Source organism: Thamnophis elegans, chromosome Z (genome assembly GCF_009769535.1).
Source record: "Thamnophis elegans isolate rThaEle1 chromosome Z, rThaEle1.pri, whole genome shotgun sequence".
NCBI classification, from domain to species: Eukaryota; Metazoa; Chordata; class Lepidosauria; order Squamata; family Colubridae; genus Thamnophis; species Thamnophis elegans.
In genome coordinates, this window is record NC_045558.1 from 144,511,292 (window position 1) to 144,531,554 (window position 20,263).

The window sequence follows — 20,263 nt, forward strand, 5'->3', positions numbered from 1 at the left end:
CAGACATGAGCGACAGGCGCATCGCCCGAAAATTCAGGAGGAGAAAGCCCCAGCGCTTCTCCCTCATCTCTAGCACCGAAGAGCCGCTTGGAGTGAGCATTTGGACCGCAGGGCGCGGAGGACCAGGAAAACCATGAGGAAGGGCTGGGGGGAAGCGGGGCGGTGGCAGGAAGGTGCTGGAGGAGGGGAGGGGCTTTCTCCGTGAGGTTGGCCTGCAAAATTTCCACTTCTGCCCTTCCTCGTTTGCATATGCAAATGAACACAAGCCTTACGCACCTTCTTTTAAAGCCACAGAATTCCACAGCCATGAATGCAAATGCTCTTAGCTTTAGTCACAGCTGTGACTCACAATCTTTTGCAAAAAAAAGAAAAACCACATTGAAACATAGACTCCTGTGGGGCAAATTCGACTGACCTTATTCCAAAATGTTTTTAGATCCAAGTAACAACAGAGCAACTGCAAAAAAATAATAATAATAAAAAGGAAGGTAAACTTGTCCTCAGCCTGCAAAGAAAGTCAGTGTGAATCAGCTGTAAGGAAGTTGAGTCACTTTTCAGACATGACTGTTTCCTCCGAAATCAGCAGCTCCCTCTTCACCTGGCCAATCCTGCCCCCTGGCGCCCATTTTAGGGAGCGCGTGCCCAGGAGGAGATCCCCTCCTCCTCCTCCCCCCACTTCCTCCGGCCCAGGAGCCAGGGTCCCCTCCGCTCCATAAAGAGACCCTGGGGAGGGACCTGGGGTTTCTGCGAGGTGAAAGTCTTGGGGTTTTTAGAAGTAGCAGGAGTCAGGCAGGCAGATGCTTCTTGTTTCTTCTTCGATGGTACGTCAGGCATCAGTCCACCAGGTAGTGCACAGCCGTCCAGGGAAGGCCTTTGCCCACTGAGCTGGCTCCCGAGCAGCTGCAGCTAAGGGCCCTCCGGAGAGGAGGAAGCCCGGGGAGATCCAGGATAAGGGGGCTTTTGGCTCCTCTCTTCTGCCTACAGCAGCCCAAGAAGAAGCGGCGCAGCTCATCCACGGAGGCCACCGAGGACAAGAAGGCCAGGGGAGAATCCGCCTCCATCCAGCTCTTCCCTCCTGAACTGGTGGGTGAGCCTCGGGGGCAGGAGAAGGGGGGGCACGGAGGGGGCCGTAGGCCGGGCCTGAGGAAGGCCGGGGAGGCCTCTTGACCGGCTCCCCCTCCTCTTGCAGCTGTACTACATCATCTCCTTCCTGCCTGTGAGGGACCTGGTGGCTCTCGGCCAGACCTGCCGGTATTTCTATGAAGTTTGCGACAGCGAGGGGGTCTGGCAGCGCATCTGCCGCCGTCTTTCCCCTCGGCTGCGGGATGAGAATTCGGGTGGCAGCCGGCCGTGGAAGAGATCGGCCATCCTCAACTGTCAGTATAGCCTGGTGTGAAGCGGAGGGGACGGGAGGGGAAGGGAGGGAGGAGGAGGAAGAGCCGGTGTCCTCCGAAGAAGAAGGACGAGGGGAGCGGAGCTGCCTCACCCCCCAGGCCCCACCCGGAAGCTCTTGCCAGTCGGCTCCTCTGGACAGACCCAATTTCCCCGCCCTCGGGCCTCTCTGTCCCACAGACACCAAGGGCTTGTACTTCCAGATGTTCAGCGGCCGGCGGCACTTCGTCAGCAAGACCGTGGCCCCCCTTCTCTCGCACGGCTACCGGAAGTTCTTGCCCACCAAGGACCACGTCTTCATCTTGGACTACAACGGCACGCTCTTCTTCCTCAAGAATGCCCTGGTCTCCTCCACCATGGGCCACATCCAGTGGCGCCGGGCCTGCCGCTACATGGTGCTGTGCCGCAGCGCTAAGGACGTACGTGCCTCTGCGGCGGGAGAGGAGAGGGGAGCCGAGTCCTCCGGGCGCGTGTCTTGGCACACCGGGTGCAGGGGAAACGCAGCGCTGGTGGGAGGGGAACCAAGCTGCCCTTTGGAAACCGGCGGCATCCCCTTCCCCTGTTTGTGCCCAGCCCCTCCTGCCTCCCTGAACCGAGAACCACGAAATCGTAGGCAGAAAAGAGAGAGCCCCCCTTTCCGTCGGCCCCCTGTACACGCCAGCTGTCCCCCCTCCTTTCTGCCCTCCAGCAGGCGAGGGGAGGCTCGTTCTGCTGGTGGCTGATGCAGACGGGCCAGGGACCCCCGTCCTCTTGCCAAGGGGGCTTCCAGTCTCCCTTCCCCTCGGGCCCTTTTCCCCACCTACGGTCTCCCCGTAAAGCCTCCGCCTCTCTCGCCAGGGTTTCTGAACCGGCCCAGGCTCCCCTCGGTGTCTGGTGCCCTTAAAACAGGAGAAGAGCTTCCCTTTTCTGAGAAACTCAGCCACGGATTTCCCGCGTGCCCCCTCAGAAGATCACCCACTCAGGCCTTGGCTGGATCCCCTGGAGACCAGACTCCAGGATGTGTTCGGAATAACGATGCAGGAATGGTGGCAGCTGTCGCCCCGGTTCCACCACAAAACCGCAATGCCCTTATCCGCGCCGACATAAGTGCGGAGGCAAATCCGCGGCGTCCAAAGCGCTAAGAAAAAAACGACCCTACCGCCGCGACAACAGCGCGGTGACAGAAGGGCGTTCTACATGCTTCGGTCTTTGCCTCCAAAGGTAGCCCTCCTCCTCCAGCTGACAGCGGCAGCGGGCATGGGGCAAAGCGGGCTGCCCAGCAGCAGCAGCCTGTGGGAAGGGTCCAGCTCAGCCACGGGGGGCAGCAGGAAGCGGAGGACGCGGCAGCGGCGGCGGCTGAGGCTCTCCCGGGCCGGCGAAGCGGGCTTGCCCGGCGGAGGCAGGCTGCCCTCTTCTTCCTCAACAACATCTGCTTGGACGGGCGGCCTCCGCCGCCGGCGCCTCCCCCGGAGGAAGAGGCAGGGCAGGCGGTGGCGGCGGCGGCTGAGACTCTCCCGGGGCCGGCGAAGCGGGCTTGCCCGGTGGCGGCGACCGCCCATCCAAGGAGATGTTGTTGAGGAAGAAGAGGGCGGCCTGCCTCTGCCGGGCAAGCCCGCTTTGCTGGCCCCGGGAGAGCCTCAGCCGCCGCCGCTGCTGCGTCCTCCTCTGCCGCCAGCGTCGGCGGCCCTGCTCGGGCCCCCCGCAGGCTTCCTGCTGCCCCCCGTGGCTGTGCCACGCAGGCTGCTGCTGCTGGGCAGCCCACTTTGCCCTGTGCCTGCTGCTGCTGTCAGCTGGAGGAGGAGGGCTACCTTTGGAGGGAAAGAACGAAGTATGTAGAACGCCCTTCTGTCGCCGCACTGTTGTCCCCGCGGTGATGACGCGCGCGCGGTGATGACGTCGCGACTTTAGCGACGCGATTTAATCTCCGCTATTTTGCATAGCGCGGTTTTGTCATGCCACGGTCGCCCCTCTGCCCCCCCCCCCCGTCCTCTTCCAGCCACCGTCCATGCCACCCGAGGGGTGACTGAAGGTGGCAGCTTTTCCGAAAGGGCCCAGGTGGTTTCTGGCTGGGATGGGAGAGGGAAGCCGGTGCCCCCGGTCCTTCCCCTCCGCTGGCTCTTTGGGAACTCCGCTGCTTCTTGGCCAGGTTCCCGGGGAGGGGGAGGGGGCCCAGTGGAAGTGAGGCCAGAGGAGCCCCTCCCTCTGAGGAGTGGCAAAGAGCCTCCCCCCCTCCAGAGGACTAGAGTGGGGGCCCCAGGGGGCTCTGGGGGCCCTTCCCTCCAGCCGTTAACTGCAGACTCCTTGATCCCCCCCGGAATGCCTGTGCCAAGAGGAGCCAGCGGCCCTGGGGGAGGGATGGGAGCCGCTTTGCCATTTCCGCCCCAGAGGATTTGCCGCCGCCTCCTCCTGATGCCGGCCGCCTTCCTTGCAGTTTGCCACAGATCCCCGGAACGACACCGTCTACCGCAAGTACCTGTACGTGCTGGCCACCCGGGAGCAGCTGCCCAGCCAGGCCTTGGGGCGCAGCGAGGGCTCCGGCCCAGCCCCCAGCAGCCGCCTCTGTGACTGCGTGGAGGTGTACCTGCAATCCAGCGGGCAGCGGGTCTTCAAGATGACCTTCCATTTCTCCATGAAGTTCAGGCAGATTGTGCTGGTGGGGCAAGAGACCGAGCGGTCCCTCCTGCTCCTGACAGGTGAGGGGGCCAGGAGAGCAGGCGGGCCCTCCGTCCTGGGGGTCCTTCCCAGCCTTCAGCCGGGGGGGAGGAGGGGGGAGTGCCTGCTGCTTTCACAGGGCCCCCTGTGGGTTTCCCTTTCGGCATCGGCCCGTCTGGCCCTGGAAGGAATCGACCGAGCGGTTTGTGCCCCGGCCGGCCGGCCTTTGTGCCCGAGGCAGCCCCCCCCTCCCCCACCCCCTGGCTCGTCTGGATGCAAGAAACCCTCCTTCCCTGCCCCCATCACCTGCCAGGGTGGGATCCTTCTCTCCACAGAGGAAGGGAAGATCTACAGCCTGGTGGTCAACGAGACGCAGCTGGACCAGCCCCGCTCCTACACGGTGCAGCTGGCCCTCCGCAAGGTCTCCAAGTGCCTCCCGCACATCTCCGTCCGGCACATGCGCTCCAACCAGAGCAGCGCCGTCTACCTGACAGGTGACCCCGGGGGGATCCCAGGAGGCCAGGAAGGAGTCCGACCGGAGGGCTGGCATCCGAGGGGGAGATGGGGGGACCAGGGCCAGAGGGAGGGGAAGGAGCTGGGTGTGGAGCTGGCCTGAAGCCGACCGTGGTCTCCCATGCCAGGCGAGGGCACCGTCTACTTCGAGGTCCACTCCCCTGGCGTTTACCGCGACCTCTTTGGCACCCTGCATGCCTTCGACCCTCTGGATCAGCAGATGCCCCTGGCCCTTTCTCTGCCTGCTAAGGTAGGAGCCCCCCCTTACCTGGGGCCCTGGGGGGCTTTGGCTGCCCTGCAAAAGGGGTCGGTGGGCAGACGCTGGATGGGAGAGAGGGTGGGCAAAGGCCCAGGCTTTCTCCTCCCCACCCCCATTGCCCCCACTGCCCCCTCCTTTCTGGCCCCTTTCGCCCGGATTCCTTAGGCAGCAGTTCCCAGTTAAGGCTTCCACTCTGCTCCCCACCATCCCTGCGTGCAGCTCCTGGGAGGGCACTCTGCACATGCCCAGACACCCTTCCATGTCTCCAAAGACCTTTCCGTCCTCTCCCCCCCCCCTCTCCACAGGTGCTCAGCTGCGCCCTGGGTTACAACCACCTGGGCCTGGTGGATGAATTTGGACGGATCTTCATGCAGGGAAACAACCGCTATGGGCAGCTGGGCACGGGGGACAAGATAGACCGCGGGGAGCCTGCCCAGGTACAGCCTCCCCCCCTCCCCATTTCCCCAGGGGTCTCCGCTTTCGGCCTGCCAGCCCACAGTGGCTCCTGGGGGGGTGTCTGGGGTCCCCCTCCGTTTGTCTGGCCCACAGCCCCCCCCTCCCCTGCAGCAGGTTGGAAGAGGCTTTCCGGGAGGATGGCCGGAGGGGGGACCCTTCCTCTTGGGCCGGCTCTCTGCCTGCAGGGGGAAGAAGGGCCCTTCGGGGAGGGAGGGAGGGGGGCAGCAGAGCCCCCAGCCCTGCTCAGAGGGCCTGTCCCTGCCGCCCCCGCGCAGGTGCACTACCTGAAGTGGCCCCTGGACCTGTGGTGTGGGCTGAACCACACGCTGGTGCTGAGCCAGAGCGGGGACTTCAGCAAGGACCTGATGGGCTGCGGCTGCGGGGCAGGGGGCCGCCTGCCAGGCTGGCCGAAGGGCAGCGCCTCCTTTGTCCGGCTGCAGATCAAGGTGAGAGGGGGGGCCACCACCACCCCTCCCCCCTCTTTGCCCCCGCCTGCCCCTCCCTCCCTAACCGCCCCCTCCCCCCGTGCCCCCGCAGGTGCCGCCCTGCGCCCGCCACATCTGCTCCACCCGGGAGTGCCTCTACATGCTCTCCAGCCACGACATCGAGGAGGCGCCCGCCTACCGGGAGCTGCCGGCCAGCAAGGCCGCGGTGGCCCCGGGCGACTCGGAGGCTCTGGCCGCCCGGACCTGCGAGGAGTACCTGAGCCAGCTGCACAAGTGCCCCACGCTGGAGGGGCGCATGGCCAAGATGAAGGAGGCGGTGGGCAGCATGCCCCTCCTGACCTTCCAGAAGGACTTCTTCTGGGAGGCTCTGGACATGATCCAGAGGGCGGCCGAACTGCGGGAAGCCCCCCCGTCCAGCTAGCTCTGGACCCCCTCTGGCCCACCCCCCCACCCCCCGATACCCTCCCCTTATACGCATCATGGATCATGATTGACAGATAGAGAAGACTTCTTCACACTGGACAATTGGGAATAAATAAAGCACAAGCACAAAGGAGGCGGCCTCCGCTCGGCCCGGCAAGGGGGGGGGGGCAGCGGCTGGACAGGGGCTTCGAGGGGGGGGCTGAGGGGGGATTGGCTGAAGGTCTTTGGGGGCCAAAGACAAAGGAAGAAACCGGTGGGAGGAGGAAGGCTGCCCCCTTTCAGAAGAGCTGGAAGAAGGGGCTTCACCATGAGGGCACAACCTCACGCCAGCCTCCATGGGGCCAGTTGGGCAGCTCGGAGCGCATGCGCAACCTCCCCCCCCCCCACGGTCCCTGGGGCCGGTCTGTGGCAGGCAGTGCCTGGGGGGAGGCAATAGGCCCCCTCCTCTGAAGGGCCCCCGGGGGTCTTTGGGCAGTGTTTCTCTGGTGGCAAAACGGGGGGGGCAGCAGAGGCCCCAGGGTGGCAATTTCCCAGGCCTCCCCAGCACAGGATGGCGGCTGGGTGGGTGATGCCCTCAGGAGCCCTGGAGGGGCAGCGTCCCCTGAGGAGCAGCCCACCCGGGAGGGCGTTGCTCAGAGGCAGCAGGTGTGGGATGGAACCCGGATTCAGCTGGAGGTGCCCCATTGTAGCTCTTGACCCACACCCTCTGTGGGGGGGGGGGGAATCCTCCCAGGCCCCCTTGCAGGGTGGAGGTCTTGGCCTGGGAGTGGACCCAGCCCCGCAGCTGCGGACAACTGGTTCCCCCCCCCCATGCATAAAAAGTCTCCTAACCCCCCCCTCCCCACACACCCCCAGGCAGGGGGCAGCCAGGAGCAGCGCTTGCAGAGGGAGCCGATTCTGGGGCTAAATGAGCTGCTTCAGCCCCAAAGGTTCAAAGCCCTCCGAGCAGAGTGGGGCAGGAGGAGCGGAGGGCCTCGACTCCCCACCCACACGGGGGTCTCCCACCAGAACCTCAGCCGGGCCAGCCCCAGCCTGGAACCTGATTCCCTCCCACCAGCTGTTGTGCAGCCCCCCCACAACCTCCGTGGCTTTGGGGGCTGAAGGAGGGGAAGGGCCTCCTTCCCGTGGGGGCCACGGCCAGCCCAGAGCCTCCTCCGCCCCCCCCAGAAGGAGCTACAGGCGAGGTTTCCACTGCAGAGATTTTATTCCCCCCCCCAAAAAAAACTCTAAGCCATGTCCCCATCCCCCCCCCTGCATGAAGGGAAAGGGGCCCCGCTGTGCCGCCTCCTGCAGTCCTGGGTCAGCCCTGCGTGCTTGCCTCTCCCCTCTTGGCAGGGCAGGCCCTCTGCCAAAGCTGCGTCCTGGGTTCGAGTCCCCCCTCTTCGTTCCATGAGTTCCAAAGGAAGCTCCTCTCGGTGCAGGCTCCCCATGCAGCAGCGGCCTCCTCAGTCCCCCTTGCGGCCTTCGCTCTGGCCGCGGCCCCCGTGTGCCCGGACCCCGAACCAGGCGACGATGGTGCCGAGCAAGGCCAGCGCCAGCAGCATCACCCCGAAGGTGGAGAGGAAGGTGGGGGCCCTGGAGGGGCGGAGGGGCGGCCCCCCCGCCAGCAGCTCCATCTCCCCCCGGATCATGCGCAGCTCCTCCAGGATGCTCATGAAGGAGCAGCAGTGCAGCCACTGGTGGCTGTGGCCCCAGATGTCGAACCTCCCCGGGCTGAAGCGCTCGGGGGCCTTGCTGACGTTGAAGGCCGCCGAGGCCAGCAGCCACAGGCAGTGGCGCAGGAAGCGCCGGACGGTCCCCGGGCTGCCCCCCGGCCCCCACAGCTTCTGGAAGACCGGCAGGGAGACCACCAGGAAGGGCAGCAGGAAGATCAGCGTGCGGAGCAGGTAGCGGCGGCGGGGGCGGCGGCGGCGGGTGCTGCAGCAGCCCAGCGTGCAGACGAGGGCCGCCAGGCAAGAGGCGGGCACGTACAGGGCCTCACACCAGGCGCGGAGCCGGGCGGCGCCCCCCGGGCAGCCCGAGGAGGGGCCGGGGCCCGCGTCCGGCCACACGTAGTAGAAGTAGGCCAGGGAGGCGCCCACCGTGTAGGCGCTGATGGTGCCGTAGTCGACGTAGAAGCAGATCTCCCGCACGGGCAGCGACAGCGCGTTGAAGAGATGCGCCAGGCTGCTGCCCGCCAGGAGCCCGCAGACGCCCAGGCAGTAGCTCCACAGCGGGTAGTAGAAGGGCTCCAGGGGCCCGGCGGGGAGGGGGCGCCCGGGGCCCCCGAAGGCCTCCAGCGCGTGGAAGGCGAAGACGAAGAGCGCCACGAAGTGGGTCCAGAAGTTGCCCGTCTCGTTGGTGGCCCGGAAGGCGGAGAGGAGGCACTGGGCGGCCGAGGAGCCCGGGCAGCGGTAGCCGCTCAGGATGAAGCGCTCGGCCACGCCGGGGGGAACCTCGCTGGAGCGCAGGAGCGGCGCGGCCGCCCGCAGGGGCCCCCGGACGCCCATCCAGGAGGGCCCGCTCGGCTCCTCCGCCTCTGCCGCGCCGGCTCCGATGGGCCGGGAAGGAGCTCGCCGCCTGCCGCCGCGGGACGGGCGCGGAGGGCGCTGAAAGCGGGGCCGGCGTGTTGCGGAGAAGAGCTCGGGCGCTTCCCTGCAGCAGCCGCGTCCGCTCCGCCCAGCCCTGCCAACCACGGGCAGCCCCTGGTAGCCTCGGGCGGCGCGGCGGCAGGTGCGGCCGCTGGAGCTCTACGCCCGAAGCCCAGCGGGGCGAGCAGGTGCCGCTTCCCCGGGGGAGAGGTTGGTTGCGGAGGATGCGGGGGCTGGGCGGGCTCCCTCGGCCGCTCCGCCCTCCCTCCCTCCCGGCCGCTGGGCGGTTGCGGGCATTGCGGGTGGGCAGCGTCCTTGAGCGCCCACCGGCCTTGGTCCCGAGGGCGGAGGGCGCTCCAGGCAGCCCCCTTGGGGAACGCCCGCTCCGGCCGCAGGGGAGCGAAACGGCTCCTCGGGCCGCCAAGCGCCTCCGGCTCCCGCTGGCATCTGCGCCCCGATGGCTCCGCGCTTTCCCCACCCGGACCTTTTCCTCCCGCCTGCGGTCCCTCCGCTGCCGGAGCTCAGCCGGCTTAAAAAAGGGGGGTGCAGAGAGAAGGACCCCAAAAGCAACCGACCGCGCAAGGGCAGCCCCGGGCTCCGTTCCCCTTTCCTGGGATGGAGCTGGGGCTCCCCCAGGGATCTGGAGGGAATCCCAGCCCAGGAGGAAAGGGGGACTGGGGCCTTTCCCATGAGCAGAAGGGGGGGGGGAGCGGAGGGGGTTCCAGGGGGCAAAGGGGGGGCCTGTAGAAGGCTCCCCTAGAAGGCTGCAGCTATTTTGGGTCCCTCCAGTCAGCCAAAGGGGCATGCGGTACCCACCCCCCTTAAGCCCTGTCATCTAACCAAGAAGGGGGTCTTTGCCTTCTTGAATGAGACACCCCCCCCCCACAGGTCCATTTGCAACCCTCCCACCATGTTGATTCTGCAGAGATTCCTGGGGGGTCTGCTTTTCTCCCCAGCTATTGAGGAGAAGCCCCCACCCCTCTTGTGTTTCTTCCTGCACCCGGCTGCTCTCCTGGTGGTCTCCTTCCACACGAGACCTTTGAAATCTCATTCTAGAGCCGTTGCAGAGTCCTCAAAACTGAACCGTTACAATTCAATGCTGCTGACTTGAAGCCACGTTTCCTCTGCTCCAAGGTGAGCGGCCAGGGCCTTCCAGGGTCTGTTTTTAGAAAGCACCCCCAGCCCTCCGCTCCCCACCCCCACCCGGAGGACAGCTGGGCCACTGCGCTCCCTGGCTGCAGGCCTGGCCGGGTGACTTCAGGACAGCAGGGACGGTCCAGTCGCTCTGGCTCCCGCCAGCCCCCACATGCGCCACAAGGGGGCGCTCCGGCCCTGCTCTCCGAGCCTCGGACCCTTTGGGAAGCAGGCCGGCTCCCTCCCTGTGCTGGGCAGAGACAGGGGGGGGGGGGGATCCTTGCCTTGCCTCTCAGCAGAACTCTGGGGGGAGCCCTTTCTCACCTGCCCCACTTGGCCAGCAGCAGAGGGCGGCCGAGAGCAGCTGCCAGGGGGCCTGGACAGCCAGGGGCAGAGGAAGCAGCCCAGGCCCCCTCCCCTCCCTGAGCCTCCGGCCCTCCTCCTGCTGCAGCCCCACTGAGCCCCCCCTCCCAGCAACCGCAGCCAAGGAGGAAACATTTTGGGGAGCTGCTATTGGGGGGGGCAGCAGCCTTTGGGGCAAAGCGGTGGGCTCTACCCCGAGCGCTTGGGGGGGGGGGGGCCAAGGAAGTGCCAGGCTGCAGCTTCCAATCCAGGCCGCTGTAGGAGAAATGCGGCCGAGGCTGCACTGCTGCCGTGGGAGAGATGGGCCTGGCAGTGGGGCTGGATCCTTTCTGCAGCCGCAGAGTCTGCCCCAAAGCTGCAAGCCAGATCGGAGCCCAGGCCGGCCCGGTTTGATGCCCATCCTTGGGCCAGGACCCCAGCGTTCAGATATATGCTGGGGAACTCACGTAGCAAGGCGAGGGGGGAAAGGGGGCAGATCATGGGGGGGGGGCAGCCAGAGCCACCTTTTCCCCACCTGGCCTTTCCAGGCACAGAAGGCGGCACCTCCCCCCACATGCCTCTAAGCCATCGGGCATCTCCCTGGTGGGGGCTGCATCTGCAATGCCAGGCAGGAGGAGGAGGAGGGAAAGGGGGGGCAACATCATCTCACAACAAAGGCTTCCAGGCACCAAAAACTTTTAAGACAGTGGGACGGGTGTCAACAACGTCAAATGGGCGCCATTCCCCACCCTGGAGTCCGTGAACTGCTCCCCTGCCCGTTTATTGGTTACATGGTGCTGTTTGGGGGGGGGGGGCTCCCGCAAAGGCTGGGGGGGGGTGTGTGTCCTCAGGTGCGGTTCCTCCTGGCCCGGCCGGTGCAAGGCCGCTTGGTGAAGTTGGTGAGAAGCTGCTGCTGCTGCGGCCGGAGTGGCACAACGAAGCTGCTGGGGGGCAGCTGCCCGCTTCCGTCGGCCTCCACCCTCCCCATGAAGACATAGCTGGCCCCTGCGGAGGAGAGAGAGAGATGAGCCGGAGGCAGGGGAGGATCTGAACTCAGATCAGAGGCCTGACTGAATTCCCCTGCTAATCTGTGCAGCCGTCGGGGATTTCGGCCACTTCTGGTGACTGTTGTGTAGTCGTCCCGCGTGCGAAGCGTCTCCCGAGAAGCCTCACCTTTCTTGAGAATGGGGCACTGTCTGCAGGGCACGTCCAATTGGAAGGTGGTGCCTTCGGCTGCTTCTGGGGGGAGGCTCAGGGCCCCCGTCTTGTAGGCCTGGAGGAGCGTCACGGTGGCTGTGACCCGGCTCCCCTCTCGTCGCTGGAGGGCCTGGACGGTGCCGCTGACCACTGCAAGCAGGAGATTGGGGAGCGGGTGAGAGGCGGGCAGCAGGGTGCCCTCCCTGGGGACAGGAGGTGCCATGCAGAGATCTGGGACCCCCTCTGATTCCGAGACGCCTTTGCTCCCACCCCTGGGGGCTCCTGCGTAATGGCTCCTGGGGCTGGCAAGGTCGGGAGAAGGGAGGCAGGCGGATCTCCCTGCAGCAGGAAGACAAGCTTACCAAAATCGCTGGCGCAGAAGTTGGTCTGCAGGTTCCCCGTCCGCTTGCAGCGTTGCGGGCAGGTGACCTCACCTGGAGGGAGGCAGGAGGGAGGTGGAGAGAAAAGGCCAGTCGCCCCCTTCGGCTCCACTGCTCAGAAGCCCAGCACTCTGCACGTGTTTCCTGCTCCAGGCCGGCTTCAGCGCCGACTCCTCCCACGCGGCCCCCCCTGGGCTCCGGACATGGGAGCAAAGCAGCCCCCTCCCCCCCCGTCCCTCCACAGCTCTTTTTTTTTTAATAACGTTTTTTTTAATTTTCCCCTTTCCGATTCATTCACAAATGTCCATTCTCATAATTGCTCCTTAACCTTCGTCTATTCATCATTAATCTCTGTAATTATTTCCTCACAAATATAGAGAATACATTTCAGGTCATTTTCTTGTCATCCTATACCTCCATCTTATTTTGCAACAACTTTGCTCCTTCCATCTTCTCAGCCTCCCTTCTCTGCCTTCTTCGTTCCTTCTCTCCTTCCTCCCCTCTCCTTCCCCCTCCTCCTCCTCTCTTCTCCTCCTTCTTACCCTCTCTCCTACTCTTAATTCCCCTCCCTTACTCCCTCTGCTTTCTTCCTTTCTTCCTTTCCCTCTTCCTCCCCCCTCCTTTCCATTGTAGCTTATCCACTTTCTCTTATGGGGTGGCATTTCAGCAATCCCAATTTTATATTTTCATACAAATAATTTCCTCTATTACATTTTATTTCTGATATTACATCCACTTATATCATTTTTCCATTTGTATACTTGCATTTTAATATTTTCTTATCCCCCCTAATTTAATAATGTGTCATCTGCCTTATTTATTTCCTGTTTTGTTCCTTTCTCTTTCTATTTGTATCTCTTGTAAAATCGCCCCCCTGTCTTGTAGTACACTGATTCCTCTTTATCCTTTATTTTTAATGTCAATCTCTTCGCTTCTGCACAATCTAATATCTTCTTTATTATCTCCCCTCTGCTCCCCAGAGCTCTTACCTGCGGTGGGCACTGTGGGGGCTGCAGCCTCCGAACGGCCTTGGGCAGTGGGTTTGGGGCGCGGAGCCGGCTTGGGTCGGCCTGCAGGCTTGCTGGGAGGTTTGGGCTTGGGGGGTCCAGGCTTCCGGCTGCTCTGCGTGGGCTTGGCACCTGGGAATACCGGGATGACGGGCTGGGCCCTGGTGGCGTCCACCGGCTCATCCTGACTCTTCATCACGTACGAGGCAGAAAACCCGTCAGCCGTCACGCTCATATCCGAGACAAACTGGACCAGGAGCTCATTGCCCTCCGAGCGGATGGAGCTGCGGGGAGAGGTTGGGAGGAAGGTGGGGAAGAAGCGCCCAACGGCTCCGCCAGTCTGAACTGGGCTCCATCTGGCGAGGGCAGCCCTGGGGCCCAAGGAGGAGCCGTTAATGGGAAGACCCCTGAAGCTGGTGAAAAAGGAGGATCACGCATGTAAACCCACCTGGGCGACTTCTCTCCACAGAATTTGCCCACGCGGCGCGAGTCGTCTTGCTCCCTGCCGTTGAAGACGGCTACGTAGTCGTAACGGCAGTAGGTGTCGTACTCCACGTCAAACTTCCCAAAAGTCAGGATGATCACCTAGGCCAGAGGGAAGCCGAGGGGTCACCCTCCTGCTCCTCAGTTTTAGCCCCCCAGCATTTGGAACGAGGGTTGCGATTCTCTGCCCCCAACAAAGGGGAGGGCCAGGGAGCCTCCTGCCGCTTTACCTGGTCCTGTGGGGCAATGATGTGCCAGGAGCAGCTGATGCCAGGCGGGTAGTCGCTCTCGGGCCAGTTGGGGGTCTTGAGGGAGCCTTGGCTTTTCTCCAGCTTCCCCCCACAGAACTGGTTTTCTGCAAGAGATGAAACGGGGGCCAGTTAGAAGCAGAGAAGAGACCCCCGGGCCTCTGCAGGGTCTTCTCCAGCAAGCGATGCTTTGGGGGAGCGGGAAGAGGCTGGCAGTTCTGCTTTTTATTACATTTATTTAGATTTATCAGTCTGCCCACTTGCAGCGACTCTGGGATTTCTCACGTTTAATGCAGCTGTCGGGACAAGACCCGGACTTACAGCTTTGCAAAAGGCCCACAGGAACTCACCCCGTTGGGTTCAAACCTCCCATTTTTCTGGAGTCAAACTGAATAGGTGGAAGTGGATTTAGCCGCATGGAAATGGCACAGAAAGGAAAGTCTCGGAGAGAAGAGAGCTGACGTCGGAACGGCACGACGTGCGGTCTTGGTGCTCCAAGATCGCAGTCAAATTTCTGCAACTGGACGGTCCATTTGGACCTAAATCGTCACGCAGAGATGGTGATTGAGAAGGGCACCTCCTGCTGATCTCAGGGACACCGCAAAGTCCCTGAAAGATCCAGAAATAGCTCTTTTTTTCCCCGGCGACAGAAATGCAGCTAATGAAGCTGCTGAAGTTGGGACAGCTCCGAAACAGGAAGAAAGCAGAAAGAGAAAGTGTGTTGAATTGGTGAGGAAATTTTATTATTAGAGAAAGAGATTACCCAAGAAATTTTTTTAAGTTAAGTTAAGATTGAAGACAGAAGACTGTAGGCGGAGAGATTGATCTGCATTGAACTTAGTGTGTTATTCAGTTTCTTTTCTTTTTTTAACAGATGGAACTTTTGCAGGAGCTCCCTAATTTTTTAAACTGAATGGATTTTCTTCTTCTTTTTTCACTTTTGCTTATACCTATGGATTAAAATTTTCCTTCTTTTTTATGATGCTTGATTTGATTGGATTGTTTTTGATCTCCATTTAAGGGTTTTTTCTTTCTTTCTTAAGCTTGGAATATAAAGAAGCTAATAAGAAGGATTATAAAGAGGGTTGTAACAACAGGAGGAAAAGCAGTTACACTGCCACTTAGAGGCTGGAGGCTGGATACATCGTTTTTGCTTTCTCTTTGATCACTTGAGATTCAAGGTTCTTTCAGCTTGTTTACTGACAGTGATAATAGGAAGAGCACAAGTTGTTTATACAGGTACCTTTTGGAAGATCTATCACTAGCTATTGGAGGGAAGTCTACATTTTGACTTGAAAGATAATAAATGAACTTGTTTGAAGTTTATTAAATAGCCTTGTACCCTAGTGGCGGTGTCTGCAAAACTGAAAGGAAAAAAGCAGGAAAAAGAAACTGTAACATTGCAAATGATTATGTTTGAAATTCAAAATCTATTAGTTGTGACAAAGAGAATTGAAAAGAGATTGGAGAATATGGAATACAACACAGAAAAATCTGATGGAGAAACTGAAGATGTTTATCAAATGAAGAAAGTGGAGGACAGAGTTCAAAAGGTGGAAGAAAAAAAATGAGCAAAGAGATAAGAAAACTGTGGATACTGACAACAAAGTGAGTGTGGTTGGTAATGGCAAGAGCGGAATATGAAAAGGGGAGATGGATGGATTGGGACTCTACCCCAGACTTCAAAGCACAGAAGAAGAAAAGAGAGAAAAATTGACAGAGATAAGGAGAGAAATATTGACAGGAGCACTAGTGATAACCAAAGTTAAGCTGATGGAAAGAACAGATGTTGGGTTTCAAGCTTTTATGAGTTACGAATGGAATAACATGTTGCCAAGAGCAGTTTATACAAGATTTATTAAGAAAGTAACTAGAACATTAATGCTACAAATGGCAAGAGATACAAGACCGTACTATTACTGGGAAGATACAGGTTGATGCTATGAAAATGTATAATAAAAAATTAAGCTAAATTTAGTTTACTAGTAGTATGTATAAAATGAAGTGACAATAGCTATAGTTAAATAGTGATTAATAATGATAACAATACATATAGATATATTAGTTTGATAATATGAAATTTTATATAAACAACATATGGAGATTATGAGAGGAGGTTTAAAAGCTTTAGAATATGTTATAAAGATGTATTGTGATTGGATAATCTTAGGATGATTTCATGGAATGTTATCACATAATCCTATTCTAGATTTTGAATATTATATATAAAAGGATGTAAAAACAATTATAATCAAATTAAGGTCGAGATATAATAATTGTGATATACATGAATATAGGTGAATTTGAAATATGCGATTTGATATGAAAAGCAGGTGGTGACTATGGAAGAGATGCATGGAAATACTGTAACCAACGGACACACTTTCTACAATTTGTAATGGAATATGGGTTTTTTATGTTTTTTGTCCTTGTTCAAAAATAAATAAAAATTGTTGTTTTTTTTTTAAAGAAAAGAAAGGCAAGTGTCCAGGCCAGGCAGAGTCCTGTTTTGGGGGGTCCTGCAGGAGGGAAGCCTTCAGAGGTTGTGGGAGCTTCATTCCCTGGAGGCTTTCAAGAAGAGACAAATTAAGGATCAAAATCCAATGCATATAAAGAGAGTATATAATGCATTAATAGAAATGGATTCGGAAACAGAATTAGTTAAAGACTGTATGATAAAATGGGCACAAAATTTTGAAGAACCAATAATGTTGGATACATGGGAAAAGATCTGGGTAAGAAATGTAAAGTTTACACAAGCCCAAAATTTGAGAGAAAACTTTTATAAGATGTTTTATAGATGGCATCTAGATCCTAAGAAACTGGCCTCTATGTATCCGAATTTACAACCTACCGTAAATGCTGGAGATGTGATTGTGTGGATGCTACATATTTTCACATATGGTGGACTTGCAAAAAGGTTAAAGCATTTTGGATAAGAATATGGTGGATTATGCAAAATGTTCTTTAAAAAAGGATAAAGTTTACCCCTCAGTTATTCTTATTAGGTATAACTAGTGATTGTACAGTTGTAGAGACTAATTTGATTTTGAACTTAATAACGGCAGCAAGACTGCTGGTGGCGCAATACTGGAAGAAGGAAGATTTGCCTACTATTCAAGAATGGACATTAAAAGTCACAAACTTAGCAGAGATGCCTAAAATATCAGCATATCTCAAGTATCACTCAAACGAGAGATAGAAACTGGAGTGGAGAAGATGGATCGACTATACTCAAAATAAATACGGGACTAAGAAATTCCAGATAGTTTATGACTGAAGAAGCAATGATATAATCTGTTTAGAGCTAGCCTAGCAAAGCGGAGTTAAAGCTCAAATGAAAGATGATACTAACTTTTTTTTAAGTTTATTTTAGAACATCTTTGTTAAAGATTTATACCCTGTATTAGTTCTGGGAAGTCGGGGGGGGGGGGGGGGAAGGTTGGGGGGGGGTTGGGGTTTGGGTGGGGAGGGGAGTGGGAGGCAGGTAAATATTTGTAAAAGTTTTTTTTCCCAAAAATTTTCAATTTTAAAGAAAAAGAAGAGACTGGACTGCCATCGGTCGGAAATGGCGTAGGTAGGGTCTCCTGCTTGGGCAGGGGGTTGGACTAGATGACCTCCAAGGTCCCTCCCAACTCTGTAAATCTGTTCAAGTGCCTGACCCAACTCGGGACAGGCATTCCCACATTCTGTAAACCTGTGCCAAGCACGTGTGTAACCATAAATACACACGCCAAGCCACACGTATCCAGGGCTCACACGGCCACAGAGGCCCAGGCATTCCAGCAGACACGTGTCCACTTGCCATCTCTGCCCGCTTAGAACAGGTCTGTCCAGCCTTGGCAATTAGGCAGAGCGGTGGGCTTCTACTCCCCCGATCCTGCGAATGGAAATCCTCCACGGCTCTTACAGTTGCCAGGGTGTAGAAGAGCCCAGAACAGACCCTCTTCTTCAGCCAGGGAGACCAGATGGATCCTGCAGGCATCCCTGCACGGAGTGGTGCCAATCCACGGCAGAAGGAGAGATCTGGGCACTCAACCCTCTGGGACAGGCTACTTCTGGGGGCGGGTGTGGGGGGGAGGAGGGGCCTAGGCCGAGAGCCCAGGAAGCTGGAGGGGAAGAGCCGGCAAGAATGCTGGCTGAAGCCTCAGGAGGGCCTCTGGGGCGGATGGGCTGCCAACTGGGAGGGGGCAGGGAGGGGAGGGGAGGGGGAGCTGGTGCTGCACAGAGAGAGGCCGGGGAGGGGAGCAGAAGAGCAAAACATTCATTTTGGAGACCGCAGAATTCTCCCTAATGACCGGTTGGGACGGAAGTGGAAGTGGGGAAGCTGTTGAGCCTGGTCCAGCTGGACGTGGGAGGCAAGGAATGCTTGGGAGGAGGAGGGGGGGACAGGAGGGGCTTAGCTGGCCTGCTGCCTTTTTCCTTGCAAGCCCAGCCGGACCTCCCATTCCTCAACCACTCTGGCAGCAGCTGAGCAGCAGCGTTCACTGCCCCCCCATGCCCTCCCCCAGAGCCAAGCCAAGTGCCCGTCTCTCTTCAGAGGCTTTGGAAACTGCCAGGCTGCAGCTGGGGGGAGGGGGGGCAGGGCTCTTAGGAAGCCCAGGAGCCCCTGTGGCCGGCAGCCCATTTCCACCCTCCCTTTGGGTAGCCCAGGAAAAGGTTCTGGGACTGGCAGGGGGCAGCAAGGGGGGGGGTGAGGGGGTGAAGAAGGCAGGAGCCTCCTTGCTGAGGGACAGCCCTCCCTTGGCATGGGGTGGGGAGGTGCCCAGAGAGATGCCCCAGCTCCTCTTTTGCCCCACCCACCTCTGGCTCAGGATCTTCCCCTCCTTCCCAGCCTGTCCGGGAAACATCTGGGAAGCCAGCTGGCCCCTTCCGACTCAGCCGCAGGCATTCCTGTGGCCGGCTGCCCCCCTGAGCCCTGCAGGAGGCAGCCAGTTGCCCCCCCTCCCTCCGCCTCCCTTCGGGGCGCTCGTCCAGGGCACGGAGGGTCACCCCGGCACAGCTTGGGGCTCCGGGCGGGAACTGTCGGGGAGCCCCCCCCCCCAGCAGGGAGAGCGGCCCTTACCGTCCACGTGGGGGAGGCCGCCGCTGAACCAGACGAGGAAGCCCCTGCCGCCGGTCCCTTCGTCGGAGACCATCCGCAGCAGCATCTGGTGGCTGGTGGCCAGGATGGCCCCGGGGCGGAAGGTCCCGCAGTAGCGGCCCAGGCGCTGCGACTCCAGGGCCGCGTGCCCGTTGAAGACCTCCAGGTAGTCGTAGCGGCAGGTCGGCTCGGGCTCCAGGTCGAAGACGCGGAAGGAGAGCATCACCACCTGGCCCTCGGGCACCTGCAGGGCAGAGGGCGTCAGCCTGGATCCCTCCGCGGGCGCTGGGAGGACGGGGGACGGGACGGGGGGCTGGAGGGGGGGCTCACCGTGATGGTCCAGGTGCAGGTCTTGCCCGGCGGGTAGGGCTCGGGGAAGCCCTCGCTGGCCAGGTAGCCGTTGTTGGCGTTGTAGTCGCCGCCGCACAGGAAGACGGGCCTGCCGGGGAGAGGGCAGAGATTGAGGGAACCCCGACGGCTTCCCTCCCCGACCTCCCCCGGGCCTGGAGCGGATCCCCTTCCCCCACGCCCCGTTCAGCGGCGCCGGGATTCCGCTTGGCTCGCCTGCCTAAAGCCTTCGGAGCGGCCGCCCGTCCCTTCGACGGGGAGCTGGACGGAGGGCGCAGCGCGCGGGGGTCTACCTGGTCTGGTTGGTGGCGGGGGCGTCGGAGGGGCTCTGGGCGCGGTTCAGCTGCGGCAGGCAGAGCAGCAGGAGGGCCGACAGGGCGAGGGGCATCGCGGCGGCGGCAGCGGGGCGCTCGGAGGAGCAGCTGCGGGGCCGGGGCTGGAGCGCTTCTGGCGGGCCGAGGGGAGGGACCGCGGGACGTGGCTGCGAGGGGGCCGGGCGGGGGTGGGGGGGGGGGAGGCGGAGCAGCAGCCCCGACCCAAAGGCCCCGGAGGCGGCGGAGGAGAGGGATGGCGGCCCTGGCGAGCATGTGCAGAGTGCCCTGGGCGTCCCGAAAGCCGTCTAGCAGGCTGCTCAGCCGCCCCGGGGCAGCTCTCTATTCGGGGCAGCCCTCAAGCTTCTCGCGGCTATCGCCGTTAACGGGACTCCTGCGAAAAACATGCCCCCCCACATGCCTGGCACTGAGCCGAAGCCCCCCCCCCCCATCTGAATACGACGTGGCGGGCAGCTCCTGCCCAGCGGGAGGCGCGGGGGGGGGCAATAGAAAGGCGCCGGGAGGAGGCGAGCCCGCTGGTGGTGCGCGGGGGTCCAGCCGCCTCTGACACTGCCTCCCCCTCCCCACCGTTCCCCAGGCCGGGCTGGCCTCGGACCGGTTGGCAAACAGACCCCTTCTCAACCCACGCAACTCTCCCCGCTGCACACAGAGGCCTCCAGGGGTGCAGAAAACAAAAAAAGGGGGGGAAATTGATTAAAATAAAAAACCTTCTGGAATACAGATTTCCTTCGGGATGGGCCAAGGAGGGCGCGTGTGTCAAAGCCTTGCGGGAAATGCGTCCCAGAAGGCAGGTCCTGCACCCGAGTTATCTTCCCCGGGTCCTGCCAGGGCACCCAGTTTCATAGACCGGATGGGGAGCCTCCCGCACCCTGTCACGTCTCTGGGCTAAAGTGTGTGTGTGTGGGGGGGGGGGGGGGGGACAGACGGCAGCTGGTGCAAAGGAGGATCTAGAACTGTGTTTCTCAACCTTGGCCACTTGAAGATGTCCGGACTTCAACTCCCAGAATTCCCCACCAAGA

The 20,263-nt window shown here is 60.0% G+C and overlaps 3 protein-coding genes across 3 annotated transcripts; 1 reads left to right on the plus strand and 2 right to left on the minus strand.

The window, feature by feature from the left end:
- Positions 1-426: 426 nt before the first annotated feature.
- Positions 427-6,134, plus strand: FBXO24 (F-box protein 24). Its single transcript, XM_032236646.1, has 10 exons — positions 427-442; positions 857-1,083; positions 1,190-1,376; positions 1,573-1,811; positions 3,803-4,064; positions 4,359-4,517; positions 4,665-4,786; positions 5,101-5,232; positions 5,527-5,697; positions 5,789-6,134. Exons 1-10 carry the CDS (start codon positions 427-429, stop codon positions 6,116-6,118), a joined length of 1,845 nt encoding a protein of 614 aa, XP_032092537.1. The 3' UTR covers positions 6,119-6,134.
- Positions 6,135-7,565: 1,431 nt separating this feature from the next.
- LOC116522060 (membrane progestin receptor epsilon-like) lies at positions 7,566-8,609 on the minus strand. Its single transcript, XM_032236647.1, has one exon. It carries the CDS (start codon positions 8,607-8,609, stop codon positions 7,566-7,568), a length of 1,044 nt encoding a protein of 347 aa, XP_032092538.1.
- Positions 8,610-10,849: 2,240 nt separating this feature from the next.
- On the minus strand, positions 10,850-19,378 carry PCOLCE (procollagen C-endopeptidase enhancer). Its single transcript, XM_032235480.1, has 9 exons — positions 19,206-19,378; positions 18,895-19,003; positions 18,547-18,808; positions 13,464-13,588; positions 13,199-13,335; positions 12,733-13,034; positions 11,726-11,797; positions 11,340-11,513; positions 10,850-11,171 (listed from the first exon to the last, which is right to left on the minus strand). The coding sequence occupies exons 1-9, from the start codon at positions 19,298-19,300 to the stop codon at positions 11,014-11,016; spliced, it is 1,434 nt and encodes a 477-aa protein (XP_032091371.1). The 5' UTR covers positions 19,301-19,378; the 3' UTR covers positions 10,850-11,013.
- Between the last annotated feature and the right edge of the window lie 885 nt (positions 19,379-20,263).

Coding starts and splice junctions, on each gene's coding strand:
- PCOLCE (XM_032235480.1), bottom strand. CDS start 19,300: ATGCCCCTCGCCCTGTCGGCCCTCCTGCTGCTCTGCCTGCCGCAGCTG. Junction 19,004..19,205: donor CCCGCCACCAACCAGACCAG/GTAGACCCCCGC, acceptor TCTCCCCGGCAG/GCCCGTCTTCCTGTGCGGCG. Junction 13,589..18,546: donor CGGCCTCCCCCACGTGGACG/GTAAGGGCCGCT, acceptor CATCTCTTGCAG/AAAACCAGTTCTGTGGGGGG.
- FBXO24 (XM_032236646.1), top strand. Junction 1,084..1,189: donor AGCTCTTCCCTCCTGAACTG/GTGGGTGAGCCT, acceptor CTCCTCTTGCAG/CTGTACTACATCATCTCCTT. Junction 4,065..4,358: donor GTCCCTCCTGCTCCTGACAG/GTGAGGGGGCCA, acceptor TTCTCTCCACAG/AGGAAGGGAAGATCTACAGC.
- LOC116522060 (XM_032236647.1), bottom strand. CDS start 8,609: ATGGGCGTCCGGGGGCCCCTGCGGGCGGCCGCGCCGCTCCTGCGCTCC.